This window comes from Sparus aurata, chromosome 2, assembly GCF_900880675.1.
Source record: "Sparus aurata chromosome 2, fSpaAur1.1, whole genome shotgun sequence".
NCBI lineage: Eukaryota > Metazoa > Chordata > Actinopteri > Spariformes > Sparidae > Sparus > Sparus aurata.
In genome coordinates this window covers 17756447-17780017 of record NC_044188.1, presented here as the reverse complement: position 1 = coordinate 17780017, position 23571 = coordinate 17756447, and the positions used below count along the sequence as shown (strand labels likewise).

General features: G+C 42.6%; 1 protein-coding gene across 2 annotated transcripts; it reads left to right on the top strand.

Annotated features, from left to right (window-relative positions):
- The first annotated feature begins 4163 nt into the window (after positions 1 to 4163).
- On the top strand, positions 4164 to 21472 carry abhd15a (abhydrolase domain containing 15a). Of its 2 annotated transcripts, none has more exons than XM_030391731.1 (3): positions 4164 to 5129; positions 15030 to 15382; positions 19142 to 21472. In XM_030391731.1, exons 1-3 carry the CDS (start codon positions 4611 to 4613, stop codon positions 19734 to 19736), a joined length of 1467 nt encoding a protein of 488 aa, XP_030247591.1. In that variant the 5' UTR covers positions 4164 to 4610; the 3' UTR covers positions 19737 to 21472. The 2 variants fall into 2 exon arrangements, with proteins under 2 accessions (XP_030247591.1, XP_030247582.1); XM_030391722.1 differs by having other exon boundaries at positions 4166 to 5129; positions 19091 to 21472.
- Positions 21473 to 23571: the final 2099 nt, after the last annotated feature.

The window sequence follows — 23571 nt, the reverse complement described above, 5'->3', positions numbered from 1 at the left end:
ATGAATTAAGCGACCCAGCAGTGTGTGGTTGAGACTGGCCTCGCCTTTAACAGTTCTACAGTACTGTTTGTGCTTAGCTTTGGTTCTTAAAGTATGTTTTGATGCTAATAGAGTGAGTTTTGACTTTCTTTTCTTTGCCATTGGCTTTTGAAATGTAGTTGAATTTTAGTGTTTTGGTTTATTTACAAACTATTCATATATCTAATATTTATTAAAAATATTATGCAGCCGGCGTGTAAGGAGAACAAGGAGAACAAAATCACAATGAATGGCTTCAACAGTTGTCCTCTTACTATTCCTCACAGACCTCTTTAACAAAGACTGAGCTTTGATGTCTATTAATGATCAAATACCACTTAGATCAATGAGAGAGGATATAGAAATGTAATCTAAATTGGTTTTACTTAAAGTTTAATATAAACAACAGGAGTTGTCATTGAACTTCTTGAGCCCGAGGATGTTTTTGCTGATCCTTCGCTCCCTTTCGCATATGATACTGTCTCAACCAGACATGTTATTTCATTAGCCATGTAGCCAATTTCACTAATATTGTTATTTTCAGAACATTTGGAAAAAAGCATCATTCATAGGGAATAAAAAGTTTTCCGGACTTGCTGGAAATTTAATTAAGTAGACAAAAATAACATTTGAGTGTCCTGACGGCTGTTTTATAGACCACTGCAGAGCTCCTAAGGTTACACAGCGAGAGCGTATCATTTCATAGGGCTGCAGCAACAGAGATGCTTATCACACACAAAAATGGAAGTGTCTCATGATGAGTGTCTGCGACTGCACACTGGCTAAATTAACAGAACACAACTTCCCCCACCTGGCTCTCCGGTGCACCAGCTGGAAGCGGTTCTGCTCTGGCGTCTAAAGTCTCTCTTAGGTGATACCGAGATCCTTTCCCTCCACTCATCACTCATTTGTCTTTATTCTCTGCTCGCTGGCTGGGCATCTCCTGTTTTGCCATTTGTTTTCATTTTCCGTTGGCTCATCCACAGGAATGGCATGGCAGAACTGGAGCAAATACACAATGATCTACTGTCTTGTCACTTTCCATCCGGGTCTGTTTTTCTCTTTTGCCTGCGCACACCAGCGGTTCCACACCGCATTCAATTTATGTTCAGCCGGCTCCGGAGCTTTGTTTTGCTCGCATCGGTTAATTGAGTGTCCCAAACAACGTCTCTCAAAAAAACTGATAGAAACGCTCCAGCTTTCCATGAAATCTATCAACCTACTGAAGTGTTTTTGTGACTGAATTAAATATTCCACGAATCTTTGAATCATGTAAAATGACAACTATGTCTTCAACACATGGACACTTGACCGTGAAGCTGAAAATAATGTGATTAAATAGGAGGGAAAATGTTTTTTTAAGCCTGCTGCTTAAAGGGTAATTCACCAATGTTCCACATTAACGTGTGTTTACAGGTCTTGGGGAGTACAACTCCAAATGTGACATAAAAAATTGATATAAAGCCTTTTGTGGTTCAGGAGGAAGGAGGCATGTAATCTGATAAAATGCCATTCAGTGGTTAAATTGCATTGTGGGTAATGTAGAAAGGAAGAACAATGTGCTGGATTTAATGTTTAAAAAACACAATTAAATTGTACATACGGTTATGGGTGATGTGGGGGTCTTCTACCTCAGTTACTGTAAACAAACGATGTGATTTGTTCCCTTAAAGGAGCCATGCTGCTCTTTTAAAGGGTAATTCCATCAGTTTTCCATGTTAAAGTTTGCTTTCAGGTATTGGGGAGAACTGATGCATATATGAAAAAAGCAGAAGTATTTTGTGACTCCAGAGGAAGCTGCTGATAAATTGACTCCGATGATGTCATTCAGTGGCTACGCTGCATTGTGGGTAATGTAGGCACCAGGTTTTGAGAAGCAGTCCACTGGTCTACATTGCACCCCTGTAACACTGCTGAACTCAATATGTAGAGAAATCACTACAGCAGAACCAGAGGTATCACCTTTATTATTCCATGCATTCTCCTCCATTTTCAAAACACTAGTGCAGTGCCCGTAAGAAAAATTTATTCCTATAAAAAAGTGGGAGGTTAAGTAGCTTTTTCATGGATGGCCAAATGAGGCTGTGTTTGAAGTTGGGACGTCAGGGATATTTAGGTTTGTTGTGAAATCCGATATTCCAGGGTATAATTGGCCGTTTTTGACTATTTTTGATTTTGCCATTATATTTCACCTTAAAAACTATTTACTTGGTGTCATTATTTTCAGCACAACCTCACATGTGTGACTGTACAGTTATTTTTTTTATTTTGACATACTGTATTAACACAATGGACCTAAAATCACAAAAAAAAACATAAAATCCGAGTAGAAATAGTTAAAATTTTTCAATGTGAAAACCACAAATATGTTTAACAAACCCGTTTTTATTACTTATAATGCAAATATAAATTGTTGTTTGCTAAATATGTGCATAAACTTTAAAAATTTACAAAGTTATATGTAACTATTTACATTTAAATGCAGGCAATGCTCATTCAACAGTCTCCTCATTGCTTTGACTCATTAAACAAAAAACCGACTCCACTACTCACTAAACACACTACACCAAACACTACATAACACACTAACTGTACACTCCAAACATGCTAAATGTCACAAATCTCTCAACTCTCAATATCGCTGTCTATACACCGACCGTCGTTGCCTGTCAATCGTCCGCCTAGGTCCCTCCCACAACTTCCTGTTCCTCAACAACCAAACTTGCTGCTTTGGACACTTTCGTGACAAAAGCCCGTTTTTACCGTTTCTTCCTGCACCCGACACAAAGCAAACGTGACGGCAATGTTTGCGAAAAAGCATGGCGGACATTATTTACCCTAGGTCCGGTTTTGGACGTGCCGGTGGGTCCGGTCCGTCGCCTCGGGAGGTGGGCCGTGTAGCTAGCGGCTAGCAGCTAGCTACACACAAACATCCACAGTTTGTTGTCCTTGCGTGTCCGGATCTCCTCAGACTCGGCCCGGACTCGTTTCAGTGTCATTAATCCACAACACACAGTTTAGATGCACAGAACGGGGCCGAACCGCTGGCAAAATCCCGGTCTAGCTTGCGCCACTGCAGCTATAAATCTGCTTGTTTCTTAAGGTGGGGGGTGGCGGTGGGCTCTGCAGTGATTGGTTCTGGTGTGCACGTGACTGTGGTGGCTCCGGTGGACAATGCTCGCGGAATTTGTAAAGCATTTATGAAATAATTTATTAACGGTATCATTGCAGTCCAAATAAATGCAAAGTCGCACACCCTTGAACCACGCAGCAGCCATGTTGAAAGTCTCAGGTCACTCTGATCCTGATCCGCAGAGATATTTGAGGCACACACATACACAGACAGACAGACAGAGGTTCCTTGCTTTTATAGAGAGATGATGCCCATATTACCCATAATGCAACTTCGCCAGTGAGTGGCCATCACTGGAGGGGATCCATCAGACTACATGCAGCTTCCTGTGATGCTACAACAGGATTTATACTTCTTCTATACTTTTTTATTTTTTACATTTACAGTATGCTTCCAAACCTGCAAACACTAATATGTGCAAAATTGGTGAAGTAACCGTTTAAAATTCCAAGGAGAGGGAGCAACTGTGTGGGCGGCAAATCTCTGTTGTCTTCTGTTTGAGTTGCAGATAGTATAAAGAGGAGTGGGGCCTCGGAAATAGCAGAGAGCAGGTTATCACATTACATAAATGTTATAAGCCTGTACAAACACGATGTCTGCAGCGCTGCTGTGCATCACAGTCTGCGTGTCCGAGACACATTGGCCTACTTCACCAAACCGAAGATGTTTACTTACATAACAAAAAGCTGCCTTACAGGTTTCATTGCGTTTCCCTCTGAAGCTCATCGCAGGTCACGCATCTCAGCCTTTGGTAATGTGTACATACAACATGATTGGTCACAGTGCGCACATGTTGCCATATTTAATCAGAAGGAACTCACACAGATCTGATAATGATCGCTACACCTCTGGTGACAGAGAGAGAGAGAGAGAGAGAGAGAGAGAGAGAGAGAGAGACTAATGGCAAAACTTCAGAGGGAATAAACACTCAGGATGTTGTAGTGGGTTTCCTGGAAGTAATTTAGGGGAAGTCTACTAAAACCACAGATCATCACGGGGTACCTGCTCACTCTTGGAGGGGTTGGGCATGATGGGGGGGCGTTTCCAGCCTCCAGCCTGCTCTCGGGCAGTTCTTGCGCTCACAGCTGTTGGGTTGATGCACCGGCCGGGCGCAGACCTACACAGCCCCGCATGACACACGGACGGGACCCACGGGTTGTGTTTTAATAAGGGCCTGCACAAAAAAGGAAAGATGAAGTCGGGTTTGGAATGAGCTGGAACAATAGAAACGCGTAACTGAGCGAGCACGCCTACAACAACGAGGGGACTGACTGGTGCGCCTTGGCACCGGAGAGGAGTACCAAACTTCACCGAGCTGAGCATCAGTCCGGGACAAAAAAAGATCGGCTCCCTCTAAGCATGTGTTCGTGGACTATTTTCTGTTGCGTGAATGTGTAATTATCAACTTTCAGATTAAAGCCGCCGCGTTGTGCTCGCCTCGCTCCCCCTAACCGTGCCAATGCTGGAATGGCTGGCGGCTCTGTGCTTTGTGATCCTGGCGGTCTTGATATGGCCGGGTTCGAAATATTTTGGCACCGAGAGCCAGACGGATGCGCTCCTTCAAGGACTGGGGATTTCACAACAGGCGGCGAAGGACATCGACGGTGCCCAGCCGGCCTGTGCGGGTGCCGGGACCGGGGATGTCAAAGCTCGCACCGTGGCGCTCATCTGCAAACCGTCCGCGCTGGCCAACTATCTCCTGAAGCACTGCAGGACTTTCAGCAATTACTCTCCGTGCGTCGGCTGGACGTGGAGGGCGAGCGCCTTCCTGCAGAGCGTGTACGAGGCGTGCTGGCCGTACGACAGCCCGGTCCAGTTCGTGCGGGACAACCTGCAGCTGAGCGACGAGGGACTGGTGGCCTTGGACTGGGCAGTGCCATCCTACCAGAAAAGACGCAGGACTTCCAGCCATTCCACCAGTCCCGTGCTGCTCATCATCCCCAACTCTTTTGGAAAGATCACCAGAAATGTGCTGAAGGTAATCTGCGCGTTCTCGGATGAAATAAGCATTTTGTAGAGATAGTACTTGATTAAAGGCGCAATATGTAGATCGGGGGATTTTAATTTGGAAGAGAAAGATCTTTATTTGGTTGACTGACCTCAGTGGACAACAATACTTGATACTGTTGAACTTTGTTTCTATGTGTTGGACCTTTCTGGTCTCCAACACTGTTCTGGGCACCTTATTCCCCCTCTGAGGATATCAATAAATATTTCTGAGTTTGTTTTATTACCTTGTTAATATTTTGAATATTATGTATGATATTATTATTACACTATGTAGTGCACACTGAACCATAGATGAGTCGTTTTCATGAAGAAACTGAACAGGAAGTCACACAAAATGTAAAAGTGCTGCCCTGATTAATCGATTAGCTGTCATTTATTAAATTAATCTGCAGCTTTTTAAAAAAAATCTAAAATGATAATATTGTCCGGTTTCTTTACTCTTCTATGACAAACTGGATATGTTCTGGTTGTAGACAAAACAAGACATTTCCGGATGTGGAGAAATAGTAATCTGCATTTCTTTTATGATTTTCTGCCACTTTTTGCACCAAGCAACTGTTGAGAAACCAAGAAAATAACAGACGGGTTAGGCTAATCGACAATTGAGATAAATGATAGATGCACCGCTACAGAGGTTCATAATAAAAACAGTAGGTTAAGTCCTTAAATATACAGAGATAAAATAAGCTAATCCACAAACCATACAACCTTTACTAAGGTTTGAAGCAGTAGCTTCTGTCACGTCTGTGGACACTGACAGCATCATAACGTTGTTTCCGTATCATGACATATTCGCAGAAACTCATTTGCATCCATTTCATTAACAATGGTCTTTGTATCCTGAACTTTCCTGCTCTGTGTCACAGCATAAGTCTGTTTGGGAGGGTATTGTTACCTCTCATTCACTGTCTACACTGTTAGAGGAGAGAGTTTATATTTGTAGCTTCAGGGGCAGATCAGCTTGTTACTGGGTCAGTACCCTCTAATGTATAGCTGTTATCCTCCTGACAGTGGGTACTTATTTGAACCCTTGTGGTCCGTAGCCTAAAGAGCCCAGCCTCGTACCTCTGGTGGCAATTTTTGTATGTTAATTTAAGGTGACAAAATTGACCTTGTAAAAAGGGCACATTTAGAAACATTGGTACACATATATGTTCCCCTCAGGCCCTCAAAGGTACACATAGTTACCTCGAGGACTCCGTGTGTCCCCCTATTTCTGACAGTGCATTCAAACAGAGGCATTTCTACACTTGAAAAAGTAGAAGTGAACATTTTCAGAGCCAAAATACATCACTTTCAAATTCGGAGGGTAGAAGAGAGAAGCAAAGGGATACATATTTAATGAACGCACACAGACAGAGTATTTTTGCAAGTGTTCAACAAGTCAAAATAGAAGCCAGACATTCAATAATTCAAAAGAGAACTGGGACGATGCCAATGCAAATCAACAATAGCCATTTGGGCAAAAGGCAATCGTGTTGGCTCATGGCATGCCAAGCTCAGTTTGAAAAAGCAGCTTGGTAAAAAAAAAAAAGAAAAAAAAGAGCAGATGCGGAGGCAGCACCAGCCTTTCAACCGCTCTTTCAATACACTGACTGAGGTAATTGAGTGAGGGATTACAAAGCATCGCTTGACTTGAGGGGCCTGGGGAAGTGCAGCGCGGCATCACATGAATGCCCGCTGGCTCTCGCCGAGCTCTGGGCACCTGGCATCGTCCTAGCTCATTTCATTTCATACTAATAGCTCTGTGTGGAAGTCCGTCGCAGGCTCACTGTCAGCAGCATGTCAGAAGTCACAACCCCGCAAGAAGTCTAACAAAACCAAATGTGTTTGACATAAATCTGAAGTGAAGAACTCCAGAGGATGACACAAGAGAGGAGAAGAAGACACAAGTAGAGGGAAGACAGAGTGTTACTACAAACTATAAATTTGTGGTGAGATCAAGTCCCCCCCCCCCCAAAAAAAAAAAAGAAAAAAGATAATGGAGAGATGAAAAGTAATTGTCATATTGAGACAGATCTGTGCCTCATGCATCGTCAGAGTAGAGAGTATTTGTGAAGCTGTTAGCCAGTTACGCTTGGGAGGGCTGGAGGCTGAGGCACCACAAGGGATATACACCAATTAAGATTGCTCCTGTCACTGCTGAGATTCACTGTGTATAACCCAGTGTGTGTGTGTGTGTGTGTGTGTGTGTGTGTGTGTGTGCGTGTGTGTGTGTGTGTGTGTGTCAGAAGGAGAAATAGATAAAAAAAAAAGAGCTTATGTTTGCGTGGGCACACACACACACACACACACATGCGGTTCTTTATCTGTGACACGGAGAAGAAACAGAGAGGGGGATGTAGTAGACTCTTTTTGAAGTGTACACAGCACATTTCAGGAGCTCATGAATTTATGAATGAGCCATCTCTTTCTTTAATCATTCATATTTTTTTACCTTCAGTTCATCTCATGCTCCTTTTGTCTCATGCAGTCTGGCAGGATTCAGACACATTTACGTAAAGCTGCTTTAAAGAAGAATTTGAAAAAGTCAGATCGGTTCAGTTGATCTTGGCAAATCCAGATGCAATAGTCGAACAATGGCATAACTGTCGGTGCTGCAAAACAATACTTAGATAGAATCGAATTGTGGATGTGGAGAATAGTTGCACCCCAGTTCATCATTTCTCCTGATCACTTCCAACTTTCGATCCTTAACATCAAAAAGACGCCTCGCAAACAATGAAGTCGTGTACAGACGTGCAGGATCGAGTCCCATCTTCAGCGGCCTGTGATCAGCGCTCAGAGCGGCGTGTTGATGAAAGGCCATTAATGTTCCTGGAAGCAGACATCCAGATGTTTGCAGCCGCCTTCGCCTCGTGTGATTTACGCGCGTCACACTTCCCTGACGGAGTGCGTTGACGTGAGTGCAGTTTTTACTGTAACTTTTGTGACCTACTTACAGTCACAAGCGTTTCATTCAGAATGCTTTTAGCACTCGTATCCCAAGATCAAGTATTTTTCATTCCTCACAGATAGGAGGTATGATACAATCTGGTCATTATGTGTAATTTACACTTCAACACTTAGAATTATTGTTATTCAGACCGTTGCTTTTTTGCGTTCTGATTGCTGAGAGAGCAGCTTTTCCAGATTCCTCGTGGGATACGATGAAGGCTTGACGCTCATGGAAAGTTTTACGATTAACAGTGCGTATTGGATCGTTGATAGAGGTAATGATAGCAGTAATACTTCATCAGTCTTCTTTCAGGGAACATGTCTCAATCATAGGGGCTTTACTGGAAGTGCAATGCTCCAGATCATATACCTGCAATCATCTCATAGCTTTGACAGAGAACAATGACGATGAGTGGGCAAACAAGCTTCGGATCGAGTTTTCTGTCCTCTCGTCTCTTTGTGAATTTCACAGTTTGGTGTCGACATAGCAGAGTGCACTCTAGTGTCAGGACAGGGACTTATTTTGGGGGTGTTGGCTCTCAGTTTTTCGAAAAATGGAACAATGATTATGTGCGTAAAGAGCTTATCTTCCGCTTTAGCTTTGAGGTTTGCGGCACCATTCAAAAAACGCTTGAAGTGTGTGGAGGGGACAGAAGGGGATTGGGAAGAAATTTGGGTTCAGACATTGAGAGAAAATGCAAACCTGTGTCCATTATCAGTGCTCAGGCCTACAGGAGGCATCAAGATTTAGCATGGCTCGTGACAAAGGCGTCATCATTTTTTCCAGCCAGTACAAAAGTTTATACTCATTCACCCCAGAAAATGGACAGAAAATGTGTGTGAGATGTGTTTCAGCTTTACCACGAGACAAATGTGATAAACCCTCCATGTGGAAATCTGTGGAACAGGAGCTATAGCATGGAGAAAATGTGGGGGACTGTGGCGTTATCTTTAATAATTCATAGCTTCTCACCCCTTTTTGAATAAATGTCTATGAAGCGTATCACTTTGAAATGGAGCCTAAAGGAAAAAACCATCTTGCAACTGTAGAATATATTTTAAAGTCCATCATTTTGCCTGCCTTTGTGAGACTTTCCCAGCACCCTGTATCCAGGGTGTCATCATATTTGAACTCATCACTCTTCTCCAGCAGTGCTGCCATGCAATAACAAAAAAAAAAAAAAGAAGAAATTTTGCTCAATGCTAAATACTGAAGAAGAAACCACCTCTGCCTTTTTTATTCAGCTATATTTAGGGTTCATGTGATTAGTTAAATAACAGCCAACCAATAAACTCTAAAGATGGCAGTCATGGCTTTAAAGCCCCTGTACGGAGTTTTTAACTGGATATAGAAAAGTCTCTGGTTTCTGCTGATGTGTCTCTGTTACCTACAACAGCAAATGAGCCCATCAGCGTGAAGATACGCTTTTTCTAAGTAGTCTAATTCTATACCTCTGAAAGGCATTGGTCGGGTCGGACCACTGACGAAACGATTTACGGCAGTCAGACCGGAACTGACGACATTCAGGATACGGCATAGCTGTTTTGTTGCTACGCTAGCCAGTGCTAACCGAGCTAAAACTTTTGTCATGGCTGATAATGAGACAAAGAAAAGAAAAAGAATTCGAACCGAAGACCAACGAAAGGCCAAGAGGGAATCCGATCGAGCTAGGGCTAAAACACGGATAAACATTGGCGATTCCTTCCAGAGATGGAGAGAGTTGCGGGGCTTGAAGGGAGGGTCGGATCCAGAATTCGCCCGATTCCTCCTAGACAGGTTTGTAAATTTTATTTCATTTATGAAATGTAATGCGGGACGTAGTTTACAGCAATACATGAATTTATGTTGTTACAACAAAGCTGGCTAACGTTACCACTAGATTAGCTCTAGATACTACACTCGTGAAAACGACAACAAACGTCTTAGATCACGCATCCATTTCAGCTGTGTGTATCAGCCCAGCCAACCTGCAACGATGCATCGGTAATATCCTCTGTCATTATAAATGATTCAGTTTCTTACTTAGAACATCCATCAAAATCACTGTGACTTTGCTGTAACGCTAGCTCTGTAGCACCATGGGTTATATATATAGCTGGGAAATTGCAGTGCAACAGCAGCATTACTTTGTTTCACCGGCGGCATATTATATTAAGTAGAAATACAAATAGACACATTACCTCGTCCATATGCACGCTGCAGATAGCTGCTAAAAAAAAAAAAAAAGTTTTCAAAGCAAGTCCCGTCGTCTTTCCGACGTTTCCAAAACAAATCTACACGCGCCGGCCAGACAAACGTCTTCACGACAGTGGGCGCTAGAGCTCATGGGAAATGCAGTCTCCATTCCGGCAAAACACTACCGCTTTCGTCCAGCGGGGCCGCCAAAATCAACACTAAATGAAAAGTCTGTACAGGGGCTTAAATTGCATAAAAAAATAGAGAAACTTTTCATTTAGATTTAGATCAGCAGAGCAGTGAAAATATTAGAAGGGATTTAATGTGTACTTCATGCTGGGTGAGCCGGTTGTTCCACAAAATTATCACAAAAACAGACATATTCTCCCATATTTGCAAAAACATCGGCTGCACTCTGACATGTATCTAACTCACAAGAGAAAATCTATTCCCTGGACGTGTATCACAGCCCTGTTGGAGAGTATTTAGGAAAACTATTGACCTGAACAGAGGACAGAGCGTTGTAGCGAGAGGCTTTGTTGCCTCTAAAAGGCTTTTAATCGAATAACACCCTTAATTTAACTCAATGTGTGGTCACACGTCCCGGTGAAGCTGCTGAGGTTTGCTCAGAGCTCGTGAGGTGGTGTCACAGACAGAGATCACACTACTGAATGTTGTCGAACGTTGGGCGTCTTTATTTTTTTGTCATTGTCTCAGCACAGAAGGTGACGCTGCCTCTTGCATGTGTGTATGAGAGCTGACATGCTGTGCGGTGTATGGAGTCCCTGCCGAAGGAATTTGTCACCGAGCTGACAGTTTATCAGCTCTGGCAGGAAACTGCTGGACGAGCCGCTCTTAGGTTTTTGTACTGTTTCTGCAGGGAAGCTGAGATCTCTCTCAGAAAAAAACAAAGCACAATGTCAGTATAACATTTCAGGGAACGGTCTGCCAGGAACTTGGACAAATATGATCCATAAAAATGATCATCTTACTCTGTTTCTTTGTAATCGATATGAAAATAATAGGAAAAGTGTTTCCCCTCACAAGTCATCGCAGTCGGCAGAAAAAACGTGCGCTTCTGTAAACCACGGATGTTTTTATCTGTATGTTCGATATGTTGAAACTCGCCGCTCATGGCCTGCTAAGGTTTAGGCGCAAACTCTCTCTTGAACGGTGCTCTCATAGCTCAGCTCATATATATGAAATCTGAGCCTGTTGGGACACATGTTACAGAAATGTTGATAAGAAGCTAACGTATCTGTTAGGGATGCATGATATGGATTTTACTTTCAGCCAGTACGATAACCGATAATCACCTGACTCTCATGGCTGATACAAGGATAAGATAACCGATGACAGAAACCAACATTTAGCTGTGACGAGATTTTAAGGTTAAACTTGAGGACTTTTTCCCCTTGTGTTGTGTGTTCTTCTTGTAAAAAAAAGAAAACATCCACACCAGTGATGACATGTGTGGCTCCTGTCTACCATGCTTCTCTAGAAGTGCAGCAGTTTGACATCAACGTGTTTGTTTTTCTTCTCTGTTTTTACTGACTTCGAAGGTGCACACCACCACCTGCTGTGTGTAGATGATGCACTTTGACTTTGTATCATTTGCTAGATGTATCGGCTATAACTTCTTTATATCTGCCAATTATCGCTAAAGTCAATTTTCCATTAATGGGACGATAATTTATCTGTCTGATATATGTTGTGCATAGTGTCTGTGGTTTGCAAAATGTCAAATGCCGACATTTGGACCTGTGTCAGTTTAATCATTTATCACATTATCCCAAAAAAATCTTCCTTGATGGTCGCGTGTCACTGCTTCACTTCACTTTACTTCAGCAGACAAAAAAGTAGATTTTTATGAAGAATTCTACAACAGATCAGAGCGAGCTTTTCCTGACCAGCTAACACTGTTAACAAAACGTTTATATGCCATCCTCAAGGTGTGTTTAGTATCTCACACTGAGCAGTCCTTACTCAGCACTCACTGTGCCTGTTATAGTGGCTGACTCACACAGTGAGTCATCACAAGTTTACACAGTGTTGCTGTATTAAAGCCTGGCATGAGCCGGACAAAAATCCCTTTACACTCCGTTCACCTAATTGAATCTCAGCTGCAACATTCATCACTCGCACCGGCTCTCACCCATTTGTAGTTTGAAATACAAAATATCTGATCGCGTCTCTCAATATCTTTGGAGACGAAACTGAGCTCAAAAGATTCACATTCCCTTGCAATCGCTCTCTTCCCCTCCCCCGAACAGGCTCCTCTTGAACCGCAATGATTGTAAATGGTATCTATGGAATGAACCACAGAAGATTCGATGAATGATGTTCCGGTGTATTAGCTCTGCACCGATGCTGCCTCGTCATGTATCTGGACGAGTGAATCCTCTTCTCGTTCAAGTGGCAGAAATGCTTCTGCAGTCTTTCTCAGCTGGTAAATATTTAATGCAGTGGATTCTGCAGCTCCTCCTCGCCTGCCTGTCTGCAGATTTTACGCAGAATTTAACTCATACAAACCTGAGAGTTCATTTGCTCAGCGTTTGTTTTGTGTGACAACAAACGTTGATGCAATTAAAAAACCTCCTAAGTTGAGACGAAGCAGAGTGACACCGCAAATTTAGAGGGAAGGCAAATCTTCTCCTGGTGTTTCCACTGTAATGGATTTGTATAATTTATTCTAAAGGTAATTTACAGAGCTTTGACTGGAGCAGCCTCTGCCTGGAGAGCTTTTCAGTGTAATGTATATATTAAACTGTCATTTCTGCTCTGCTCTCAATAAAACTTCCTGTTCTTTACTTTTCACAATTTATGTGTTTAGAAGTTACGGCTTAAATTGATGACCGTCTGGTGAACTGTCATGAGTGTTTTTTCTCCGTTTCTTTGGATATGATAGAAATAGATATGTCACACGAGAATCTGTGGTAGTTATAATATCAAAACTAACTGAGATTCAGTGAATTTATGTTTACAGTACAAGAAGTTTTGTATTTAGTCTGCTCTCAGTACTTCACACAATAACAGTGGCAAGGCCAGTAAGCAGTCAACATGCAGAGAATAAATAACCAGCGGAGCCATCGGAGTTTGAAGAGCCAGATCCTCGAGAGCCTTAGATGGAGAGGGAAAATGATGAGAATCATTTGTGGCTGAAAGATGAAAAGGCTTGTGGGGGAGCAGAGCAGCCTTAGATTCAGTGATACCTGCTGTGTGAAATCGGCTTGTTTTTTGTTATTCCCATCAGTTTTTACGTGATGATACATTTTGCAGTTTTGCACACAGATGTTCTTCTACATTACGTTAAGGATAGATCCTTCTCCTACATTCTCCACAGCAAGTATGAAAAAACTGTTTTCTGTGAGCTGAATAAAGCTCATATAATAAATAATAATAAGTAAGTCTTGCTAAGTTCACAACGTATGTGTATGACTAACAACCGGTGTTGTTTACTCAAGTACCCAAAAGTCGTATCTGAGTAAAAGTAAAGATATTGCGTTAAAATATTACCTTGGTTAAAATTAAAGTCACCCATACGATTATTACTTGAGTAAAAATCTAGAATGTCTGCAATTTAATGTACGTATGGAGTCATTTTCCGACAATAAATGTATTTACATAAAAGTAATCTCTACGATACATTTACGCACATTTATAATTCTTTAGATCCAATATTCAGCATTTTTTAAATAATGAGAATCTGTTTTTGTTAATATTTTGGTTTTGCTTTTTTTAATCTGAGTGCAGATAAAATAAATTAATTTTACAAAGTGATAAAAAGCTCTCAAATAAAGGTAGTGCAGTGATAGGTACAATAGTTGCCTCTAAAATGTAGTGGAGTGAAAGTACAAAGGAGCAGAAAATGGAAATATGCAAGGACGGTACAAGTACCTCAAAATGTTCTTAAAGTACAGTACGTAAATGTTTGTAAATGTACTTATTTACATTCCATTGCTGCTATTGACGTACACCGATTAAATTAGATATACACATTTAGAAAAACTTCAGCCTAATATTGAATGTGTTTCTTACTCGAGTTGGCTCTTCAACTGTTTAAATCAGAAACAGGTGAAACTATACGCATGTGATTCATTGATATGACTAAATACTCCCATGTGTTCTTTTTTAAACCTACTCTGTATTATTTCTGTGTGCACTTAATAATGATTAAGCAGCACAATTAAAGGTAGCAACACTTAATCCTCTAGTTTTACGCTCACACTTCCCTAAGCGACTGGTTAATTTCTTTTTCCATACAATAAAAAGCGGCGCAGTACATTTTCAGGTGTGATGACTGCAACGACAATTACTGGGGAAAAAATGGAGACATTGTGTGAATCTGTTGTATTGTACCCAAGAGAGCAGGCTACGCTAGTTCCACTGTGTGGCCAATTCAGAGAGACAAACAAATTATTTAGGTGTAGCACGAGTAAACTATGTTGTACATCAATTATTCAAGCAACAATGTTCGAAGACAAAACAGTTTAAACAATCAACTAAACTCATCAACAGAATGTACAGAAATACGTTTTGATGTTTAATAATGATGTCTATGTGTTGTTAGCATGCTAAACAGCTAGCCCCGAGCTCCCAGTCTGGACCGCTATCTGCATGGCTAACTGAGCTAACAGCAGCAACTTGTAGGAGCAGTTAGTGCTTTCTCTGGTCATAATTCCAAGCAAATCTTCCACAATGCTTCTTAACCGTAACACATTTATTTATCTCCGTCTACCCACTCTCTCTCTCCAGCTGTGTGAAATGGCGCTGTCCCATGGCTACCTCCCGGCAGTATTCAACCGCCGCAGCCACAACGGCACCCCGCTTACCACCCTCAAGCTGCAGCAGTTCGGAGACCCGGCAGACCTGCGCGAGGCCGTGCGCTACATTCGCTACCGACAGCCTGCGGGGAGACTGTACGCCGTGAGCGAGAGCAGCGGGTCGGGCCTTCTCCTGTCTTACCTGGGGGAGTGTGGATCGTCCAGCTACGTGACGGCGGCTGTCTGTCTGTCGCCTCTGTTCCGCTGTCAGAGCTGGTTTGAGAACGGGCTTTGCTGGCCGCTGCAGTGGGCTTTGGTGCTTTACCAGAAGATATGTCTCAGCAGGTATGGTAGGGAGGTATTTCACCAGTGAATAGAAAGACACGAATGAACTTGGTAGGCTTTGAAAGAATAATTTCTTAATGATTGAACTTGTGTTTTATTTTCATAGTTTGGGTCTTGTTCCTGTTTGTTATCGGTTAACATTTTACAAATCATCTGAGAGCGCAGACACAATCTGACAGGCCAAAGAAATCAGCAGGTTTAACAAGACTGGAAGCAAAACCGAATGCGAGCGCACTTGAAATGTCTACAACGATCCACCCCTCACACAAGAAAAATACATTCATGTACAACTACGGCAAGAAGGGTGGGTCAAAATGTAACCAGAAAGATGTTTAGCTAACCTGGGAGTTTGTTAGATACACAGATTGCTAATCCCTCTTGTTATGTCTCTGCTAAAGTAGGGATGTGCATCTTCAACACTGAGGCGATGCGATATGCATCTAGATACACTGCCAACGATACGATACATTAAAGATTAATATAAAACAACCACCGATAAGATACGATACGATTCTCCCACCTAGGGCTGGGCGATATGGACTAATAGTCATATCCCGATATATTTAGGCTGAATATCGATATACGATATATATCCCGATATTTTTATGCGAAGTTAAAGCAAATGTTCGTTCAAAGTCAAAGCCAAATATGACATGTGGGTGGGAATTTCGTCATTTTAGGGGCAAGTCCATTTGGCCTTCACTTTTTTTTTTTTGTCAGGGGCACAAAGGCCACTGAGTAAAATGTGTTGATTTACCTATCAGACTGATACCAGAACATCCTAATTTATAATAAGACATGGATTATGTATTAAAACATTTTTTAAATACCAATATCAAGTTAATGTTACATTACAAAACAGTTTTTTTAAGTAGGGTTAGGGTGAGGTGAGTTTTGTGACACCACACTGAATATTAGTGTTACTGAATATTTCTCCCAAATAGAAATTCCCCAAAATTATGGCAAAGCACATTTTTTCTAAACAAAAAAATTGTAGAATAACCAGCAGGAGACCACTGATGTGTGGAGTGATTTTGGTGGCACTACACTCTGAATAATAGTGAAGTTATTGAATATTTTTTGTAGTTTCTCTTTTCAGTGCTGCACTTTGTAGACGGTCCCTGCGCCCTCGTCTCACAGACGGCTGACCACAGACCAGAGTTAATGTCCAGCCGCTCGTTTTGATGAAAATACGGTTGTAGCTCGTTGTCTTCCTTACTACCGTAGGAAAGAGCCGTCGTTTGTGTTTTAACAAGGTTTCACTTATGAGTTATTGATCCGGGAAGTTCGAATCTGTGAATATATTTCCAACTTTACCGAACTAAATCCTACCACATACGTCAGTTACGTATCATGTCAAAACCGGCTGAGCTCGCTCGCTGTGCTGTAAGTTTAGTTCTTCTGTTTTGAGATGCTGCTGCTGTTTGAGAGGCTTTCACGTGAGATCATCGTCATCGTAAGACTCCACCTGCGCGAACCGCGGACTCACTGAAGTTACTGTGAGTGACTACTGTGCACTCAGGTGGCTGTAATTAAAGACAAGCTCGCTACGCTGTGTGCGATGATATTTTTTCACGGGGTATCAAGGCCAAAGTGTGGGGCAACGGCGGCCACCAAAGTGTTTGTTGATGAGTGCTGGAGTGTCTGTTCCAGCCCCTCCCCTCTCTGTGCATGAAGGAGGAGGGGCGGGGGGAGCAGTGCAGAGAGATCCGGGTCAGCGGCTTGCCCGGAGCAAGGATCACAGCGCAAATTTGAACTATATCGATATACGCGATAGGATCTACTTCCATATCACATTTCAAAAATATATCGATATAAGTTTTATATCGATATATCGCCCAGCCCTACTCCCACCTACTGCGATACGGTGCGATACAGTACAATTCGGTTTAACACAATGCGATACAGTGCGATACGATGCGATGCAGAAGAATATTGTACAATGGAATACAAAGTGGTGCAGATAGTTCATGTTCATTCTTTATTTCTACAGTGTGCTTCACACTTTTAACAGGGACAATGGGAAACTAAACTCTAAGCAGTGGTGCCTTTTGGCAGATTGTACAGATTGACACACATGTTGTCACTGCCCCAACTTGTTTGAAATGGGTCCATATCTCCAAATTTCCTCCTCCTTTTTTTCTTTACATCTTTAAGCTCCATGTTGCACCTAAGCTACACAATCAGTGATGCCAGTAACGTGTTACCTTAATCTGACCACTACGAGTAATCTAAAGTGTTAATATTTCCAAACCAGTAATCAGATTGAAGTACTTATTCAAGTCACTGTGCCTTACTATTATTTTTGTCACTTTCCTTCGTAAAAATATATATTTTTGCTTTCTTCTTGCGTCTCGGTGAGTGACGTCATGTATGCGAAAAGTCACGTTTTCAGCACGAGGACACCTCACATTTAACCACGCAGTGACACAAACACTAACATTGTGTTAGCAGCAGTACCTCCGCTGGTGCTAACCGCTGGAGCCGAAGGGGACCTCTGTCACATTAACGCCATGTCGCCGCTTCAGGTGAGAGCTTAGATTGGTTGTGCTCCCTGTGTGTTTAATCGCGGCACGGCACATTTTAAAGATGGCATTTCTCAAGTTGACCACCTCTTTTATAAAAGCCGAAGTGTCCACAAACACCAGACTTGTGAGTGACCGGCGAGTGTATCTTTTCTTCATCCATGCTTACTTTCTCTCTGACCGGCTCTTATTTCCAGCCTGCTGTTTGGTGCTCTGCTGACCCCACCTCCAACTCGCGTGAGACGTGACTCTGGCTGAATTGGCCGATCGCAGCCGTGGTGATGAGAACGGAAACAAGCACTTGGTCCTACTTCTAAATTAGTTTATTTTAAGTATAGATACGAGTCAGATTTTATCGATGCAGAGATTTTATACACGATACATCTCGAGTTCATCCAGATTTTTTAACCGATGCACACTTCTGTCATCGATGCAACCACATCGTAAATGTTCATACGGATGTACCGATACGAATCGGTGAATCTTACCATCCCTATGCTAAAGTGTCTGCAGTTGAACACTTTCGAGCGACTTTGCTGCGTTCTCGGATGTGAGCAATTAAGCCAATTAAATACGTGTAATTCCTGGCAACAGGAATGACAGAGCAACAAAAACTTTTACTGGCAGTTGGTAACCTGCAAAGTTATTTCATGAAGGTCAACAGTAGATTTCTGGGTGCAGATTTGCAGTGCATAAAAATCTTTTTGGAAATCGGTGCATTAATTTAAGCGGACTTAATGAGTTTGGGGAGACAGAAAGAGATAAACAGCTTCCCTTCTTCCAGCTCACTCTGGGGAATAGCTTCATAAATCTGCTGCATGTGAAGGTCTTGAACAGAATACAGCGAAACAAGGAAAATGATTTTTGTGTAAGCCAAAGCGGAGACATGGTTAGAGATTGTACGAAAAACAGATGCAGGTACTCACCAATCATTTACTGGAAGGGCACAGCCAATTAAGGGTACAATCAAGTTACTGTAGCAACAGATGGTCTGCTCAGTGTCATGTCATCGATTCTGAGAGACATCGTGACCCAGATGAAGTTTCTCAAATCAATGCCACAAAGAGAATATGAGACCCATGCAGCTCTTCAGAATTGATTTACTGGTTTTCTCTTGCTGCCTCTGTTTAATGTGTGCTTGTGTTCTTTCTCGTGTGTGTCTGTGTGTGAACGATATACATAGGTACAAGACGGCGCTGGGTGACACTATACAAACAGATGCTCTGTTTTCCAGCTGCTCCTTGCGTGTCCTGGAGGAGTCGTTGTTCTGTCAGACTGGACCTACAGCACAAACCGGGCCCAGCACTAGCGGCGGTGCTTCAGCTGCGTGGGATGCCTACTGGGAACGCAACGAACCCTTGAGAGATGTGGACGAAGTAGCTATTCCTGTTCTGTCCATGTGCGCTCAGGACGACCCTATCCGCGGTGACACCCAATCCACGGTGCCCTTGGAGCTCTTTGAGACGAACCCACATTTTTTCCTCCTTTTGACTAACCGTGGAGGTCACTGCGGTTTCTCCACCCAGTCTGAGGGGAGCGGCGCTGGTGCAGTCGGTGCAGTCGGCTCGGCGGCTGCACCAAGCAGCGGGGTTGGGAGCAGCGGGGTCAACTGGAGCCACAAAGCTCTGCTGGAATTCTTCCGGGCGACCACAGACTTCTTCGCTGCAGAGGAGAGAGCGAAGCAGCTCGCCGCGAGGAGGAGGGGGCTGGGGGGTGGAGCAGGCGGGAGGGTTTTCCGCCACCGCAGCGTCAGTACGTGTAAAAGAATGCCAGCGTGCTCCCATAATATCCATGCCATTTACAATTGGCAGAGGTCCTATACACGATGAGGGAGCTTCATGGAAGTTAATGGACTACACTGATGCCTTCTGATAGTTTTTGGATTTGGGATGTGAAGACTCAGATTGTTCTGTGACACTCAGCTACAAAGTGTTAAACCGAACTACAAACGTGCCGAGGCTGTGACGATCTGAGGGCATAGAATACTTTCAAGTGTTCATAAATCACAGCCGTAACACAAGAACGCTTGCACGCAGTTGTTACTTTCTGCAGGACGCTTGACACTAAACTCGCAGAATGGGTGGTTATATATTTTTCTAGAGACTGATACAAATCGCTTCACTGCCAGCTGTTAAAACTGAAGGATTCTCTCACTGCTTTGTCAACACACACATACATCTTGCCCCCGGCACAACACTAGAAGTAATGAGCCAACTAGTCTTCACAAGTTTATGATATTGATTTAATTAATTCCATTTCTGGTCCATGGGGTCGGTGCAGCTAAAGCGGCAAAAGCCATAACAATTCTGAATGTGTCGAACAACTAGCAAGGAGACTGAACATTTTAATCATTATTTCTACACAGTGTAACAATACAGGTGTCTCGCCTTTCAAAACGTGGGAATAAATAACCCCCAACTTCACAAAAACGAATACTCACAGACTAGAAAAAATGTACACCTGCCCTGACCCCTCCTGAATCTGTCATCTTCATCCCTGGAGTCGAAGTCGTAGTCAGGGCTGCTGTAATATTAAATCATCCATTGGATTTCTTTCTTTCTCTTGGGTCACAGTCCTGCCACTCACCTGGCTTTAAAACATTTCTTTAAAACGTCCTCCATCCATCGGTCCAGCTCCTGTGTTGGTGGTGTAAACATCAACACTCCCCTCCCCAGCTAGCTTTATGGCAATCTGAGCTAACTGGCAGCTACAGTTAGCAGCAGTTAGCAATATCTACGTTACAAAAGCAAAGCTCCGTATTGCAAATGTCTCCCTGGTGTTTTGCTTCCAGTTGGACTAAGTGTCGCTCAGTTTGCAGCCACGTTAGCTACAGTATGTTTGCAATCACGACTGCATGGTCATTTTGGATATTTGAAACCTTGACACTTAACTATTGCGTCTTACTGTTATTCTTTGTATCACTGACAGGATATTTATTGGGGAAGGGTGAAAGTCTTGTGCCTAGAGTAGAGTATCCAGTAAGAATCCGAGGTTAATTTGAGCTAAATGTCAAAAGAGTTTAATGAACTCATCTGGTGTTACTGCACACATTGAATAGAATTCATTGTGTATATTACTGAATGTTCTCTTCTGTATGGGGAAATGTCCTGATGCCCTGAATAGAGCACCACATGTGTGATTGCAATCACCTTTTAGAAGTGAATTCTGTGTAATGAGGTTCTATTTTAATGAGCTTCGTGGCCGAAGGCGCTTTGTGAGTTTTTTCCGGCCTCATCATCTAAAGCCCAGAGTGTGAAGGTGGTGAAGATGCGACGGTGGCTGGTTTCGTACTGAGGAGGAGGGTCCCTGGAAATTCGATTAATTGTTTATCATTCTTGTGTGTTAGGCTTATAAATTATACAAACTAAGGTGATACAGAGTAATAAACACTGTGTCGGAAGTGTTCAGACGAGAAGCACTTCAGAGGGCAGCTCAGACGTCGAGCAGGATAAAGCAGAGGTTTAGATTTTTGTCCTCTGTTGTTTCACTGAAATGCCCCACCTGTTAAATGTGTAAGTTCATGTGATGGAATCAGAAGAATAAAAGTAAATTGAATGAACCAAGATGGACAATCTCAGGATGTATACACTGTGTGCGCTTATTTTTCCACTACAGGTAAGTAAATATGATTAACATTATATCTTGGTCACTATTTTTGCTCAAATCATCGTCACTTTTTAAATCTCATCACACTGAGGTTATGATCTTTGGGCTTGTCAAACCCCCAGACACTCCCTATTTTAGCACAGTCCCTATAGCCATTCCATGCTGCGTGTGTGTGTGTGTGTGTGTGACATTCACTGCAGTGCTTGTTTGCCCTGCTGAGTCTTATCCACTCAGACAGCTGGAACACAGCAGTGTACACACAGACACACACAAAATGTGTGCCTGCAGACCCACTTTCAACACGCATCCTCGCAAATACACATAAACACACACATACACACACAGGGGTGCACAGGAGCTGCCATGCGTGCAGGATATTCTTATACATGCTCATTATCTGCAGGAAGATTCACAGTTCTGTACGAGACAGAAACAGCCTGTGACACACACACACACACACACACACACACACACAGGGACAGGTGTAAATTACATTAATATTATTAATAAATATAATGCTTTCATTAAAAGCAACCTGGAGACATGCAAAGACAGAATCTAGCTCATTATAAACTCAACAGGAATACAAAATTACTTTAAAATGTGATTTTGCATACACATTTTCACAGTGACACAAATGATGACATTTCCCTTACGGTGTTGAGTTGAAGCTGTATTGAGGGGCAGAGTTGTTGTAGGAGGGACTCAACAAGCCATGATAATGACTCTGTAACTGTCAATAATTAAGTCATCATCAGCACAGCAACTGTGGGAGGAGGAGCAGCTGTGGCTTTAATGGATCCCTTTAATTATCAGGTTTTCTCCTGAAGAGATGTCTCCATTAGAAGCAGAGGCCTTTCACTTCATGTGCAGGGCAGAGGAGCAGAAACAAGACCAGATAAGACTGACTGACTCAGCAGGGAAGGGGTTAAGATGCTGCACAGATGTCACCAAACAGACTGCACATACACATCAGAGCCATGAATGTGCTAAATAGAAAACGATGCTTAAATAATAGATGTACAAATGGTGTGCTTTCTCCGGTCCAGTCGCCAAATAAATGTTGGCAATGTACGTTTCTGCAAACCAGGGATATGTTCAAACTTAATATTTCTTTGTTGCAACTTTTTGTTTCTTTCTGTTCTGTATGTCAATTTTATCTGGTTGCAACGCTCCGTGAAATGCCGTGGTCCCTCGTCAGGAGTCTCCAGTAGTTTGCCACTTAAAAATGTTGTAACAAAGTCTCCAACTGTGGTCACTTCTCACCTGTAACTCCACCACCATCTCCTCCAGCCTCCAGATATGAAAGTCAGGTCATGTGAACGTAACGTGACAAACTATGTTTTGTAGGAATTGTCATTATGGCATGTAAGCCTGCAACACGCGCACGGGAACATATCAGCGGTTTGCAGAAAATGCCAACATGAACGTGTCCATACAACAAAACAGCGCTCACAAACGTTTCACTTCATCAAAGCAATATTTTGGTCGTTTGTGCACTTTTAGCAGTGAACTGCCTTTTTACACTCCTATCCAGAAAATGCCTTTGGCTCTGTCTTACTTTGCATTTACCAGAACGAACAGTAAAACTCTGTGTAAAGTCTGCGTCTTTATTACTGGAAATAAATCTGGTCAGCACATGTTGAAAGAGAGCACGGCAGCAGGGGTACCATGCTAGAAAAATTGCTTTTTTACAACCCACCGTGGTTTACTGTTGACGTTAAGTCTCAGAACAAATGTCCAAAAGTAGACGCCATTTCCTTGCAATAAACATCGGCTTTCATTGGCCGCGAGCGAATTAAGCCATTAAGGTTGAATTGCCCTTTCCCACTTTGCTTATTCAATTCAGACCCAATAGTCTGCCTTAGTGATCAGGGACAGATTTAATGAAAAAAGACTGATATTTAATTAACAAAGAACCTGACATTCACATCACTTTGATTGTACAAAATCATAGGGTCTGTAGATTGGGGCACACACTCTGATTGGGATTTATCGAAGAAAATATGTTGGTGCCGTCTCAAATATACACAATGAATCCTGCGTTAGAATCCTAAT

What these genes read in the sequence shown, in the direction of transcription:
- abhd15a (XM_030391722.1), top strand. Translation starts at nt 4,611, where the DNA reads ATGCTGGAATGGCTGGCGGCTCTGTGCTTTGTGATCCTGGCGGTCTTG. An exon ending in TCACCAGAAATGTGCTGAAG is followed by an intron (nt 5,130 to 15,029) that starts GTAATCTGCGCG and finishes CTCTCTCTCCAG; the next exon opens with CTGTGTGAAATGGCGCTGTC. An exon ending in CAGAAGATATGTCTCAGCAG is followed by an intron (nt 15,383 to 19,090) that starts GTATGGTAGGGA and finishes CGATATACATAG; the next exon opens with GTACAAGACGGCGCTGGGTG.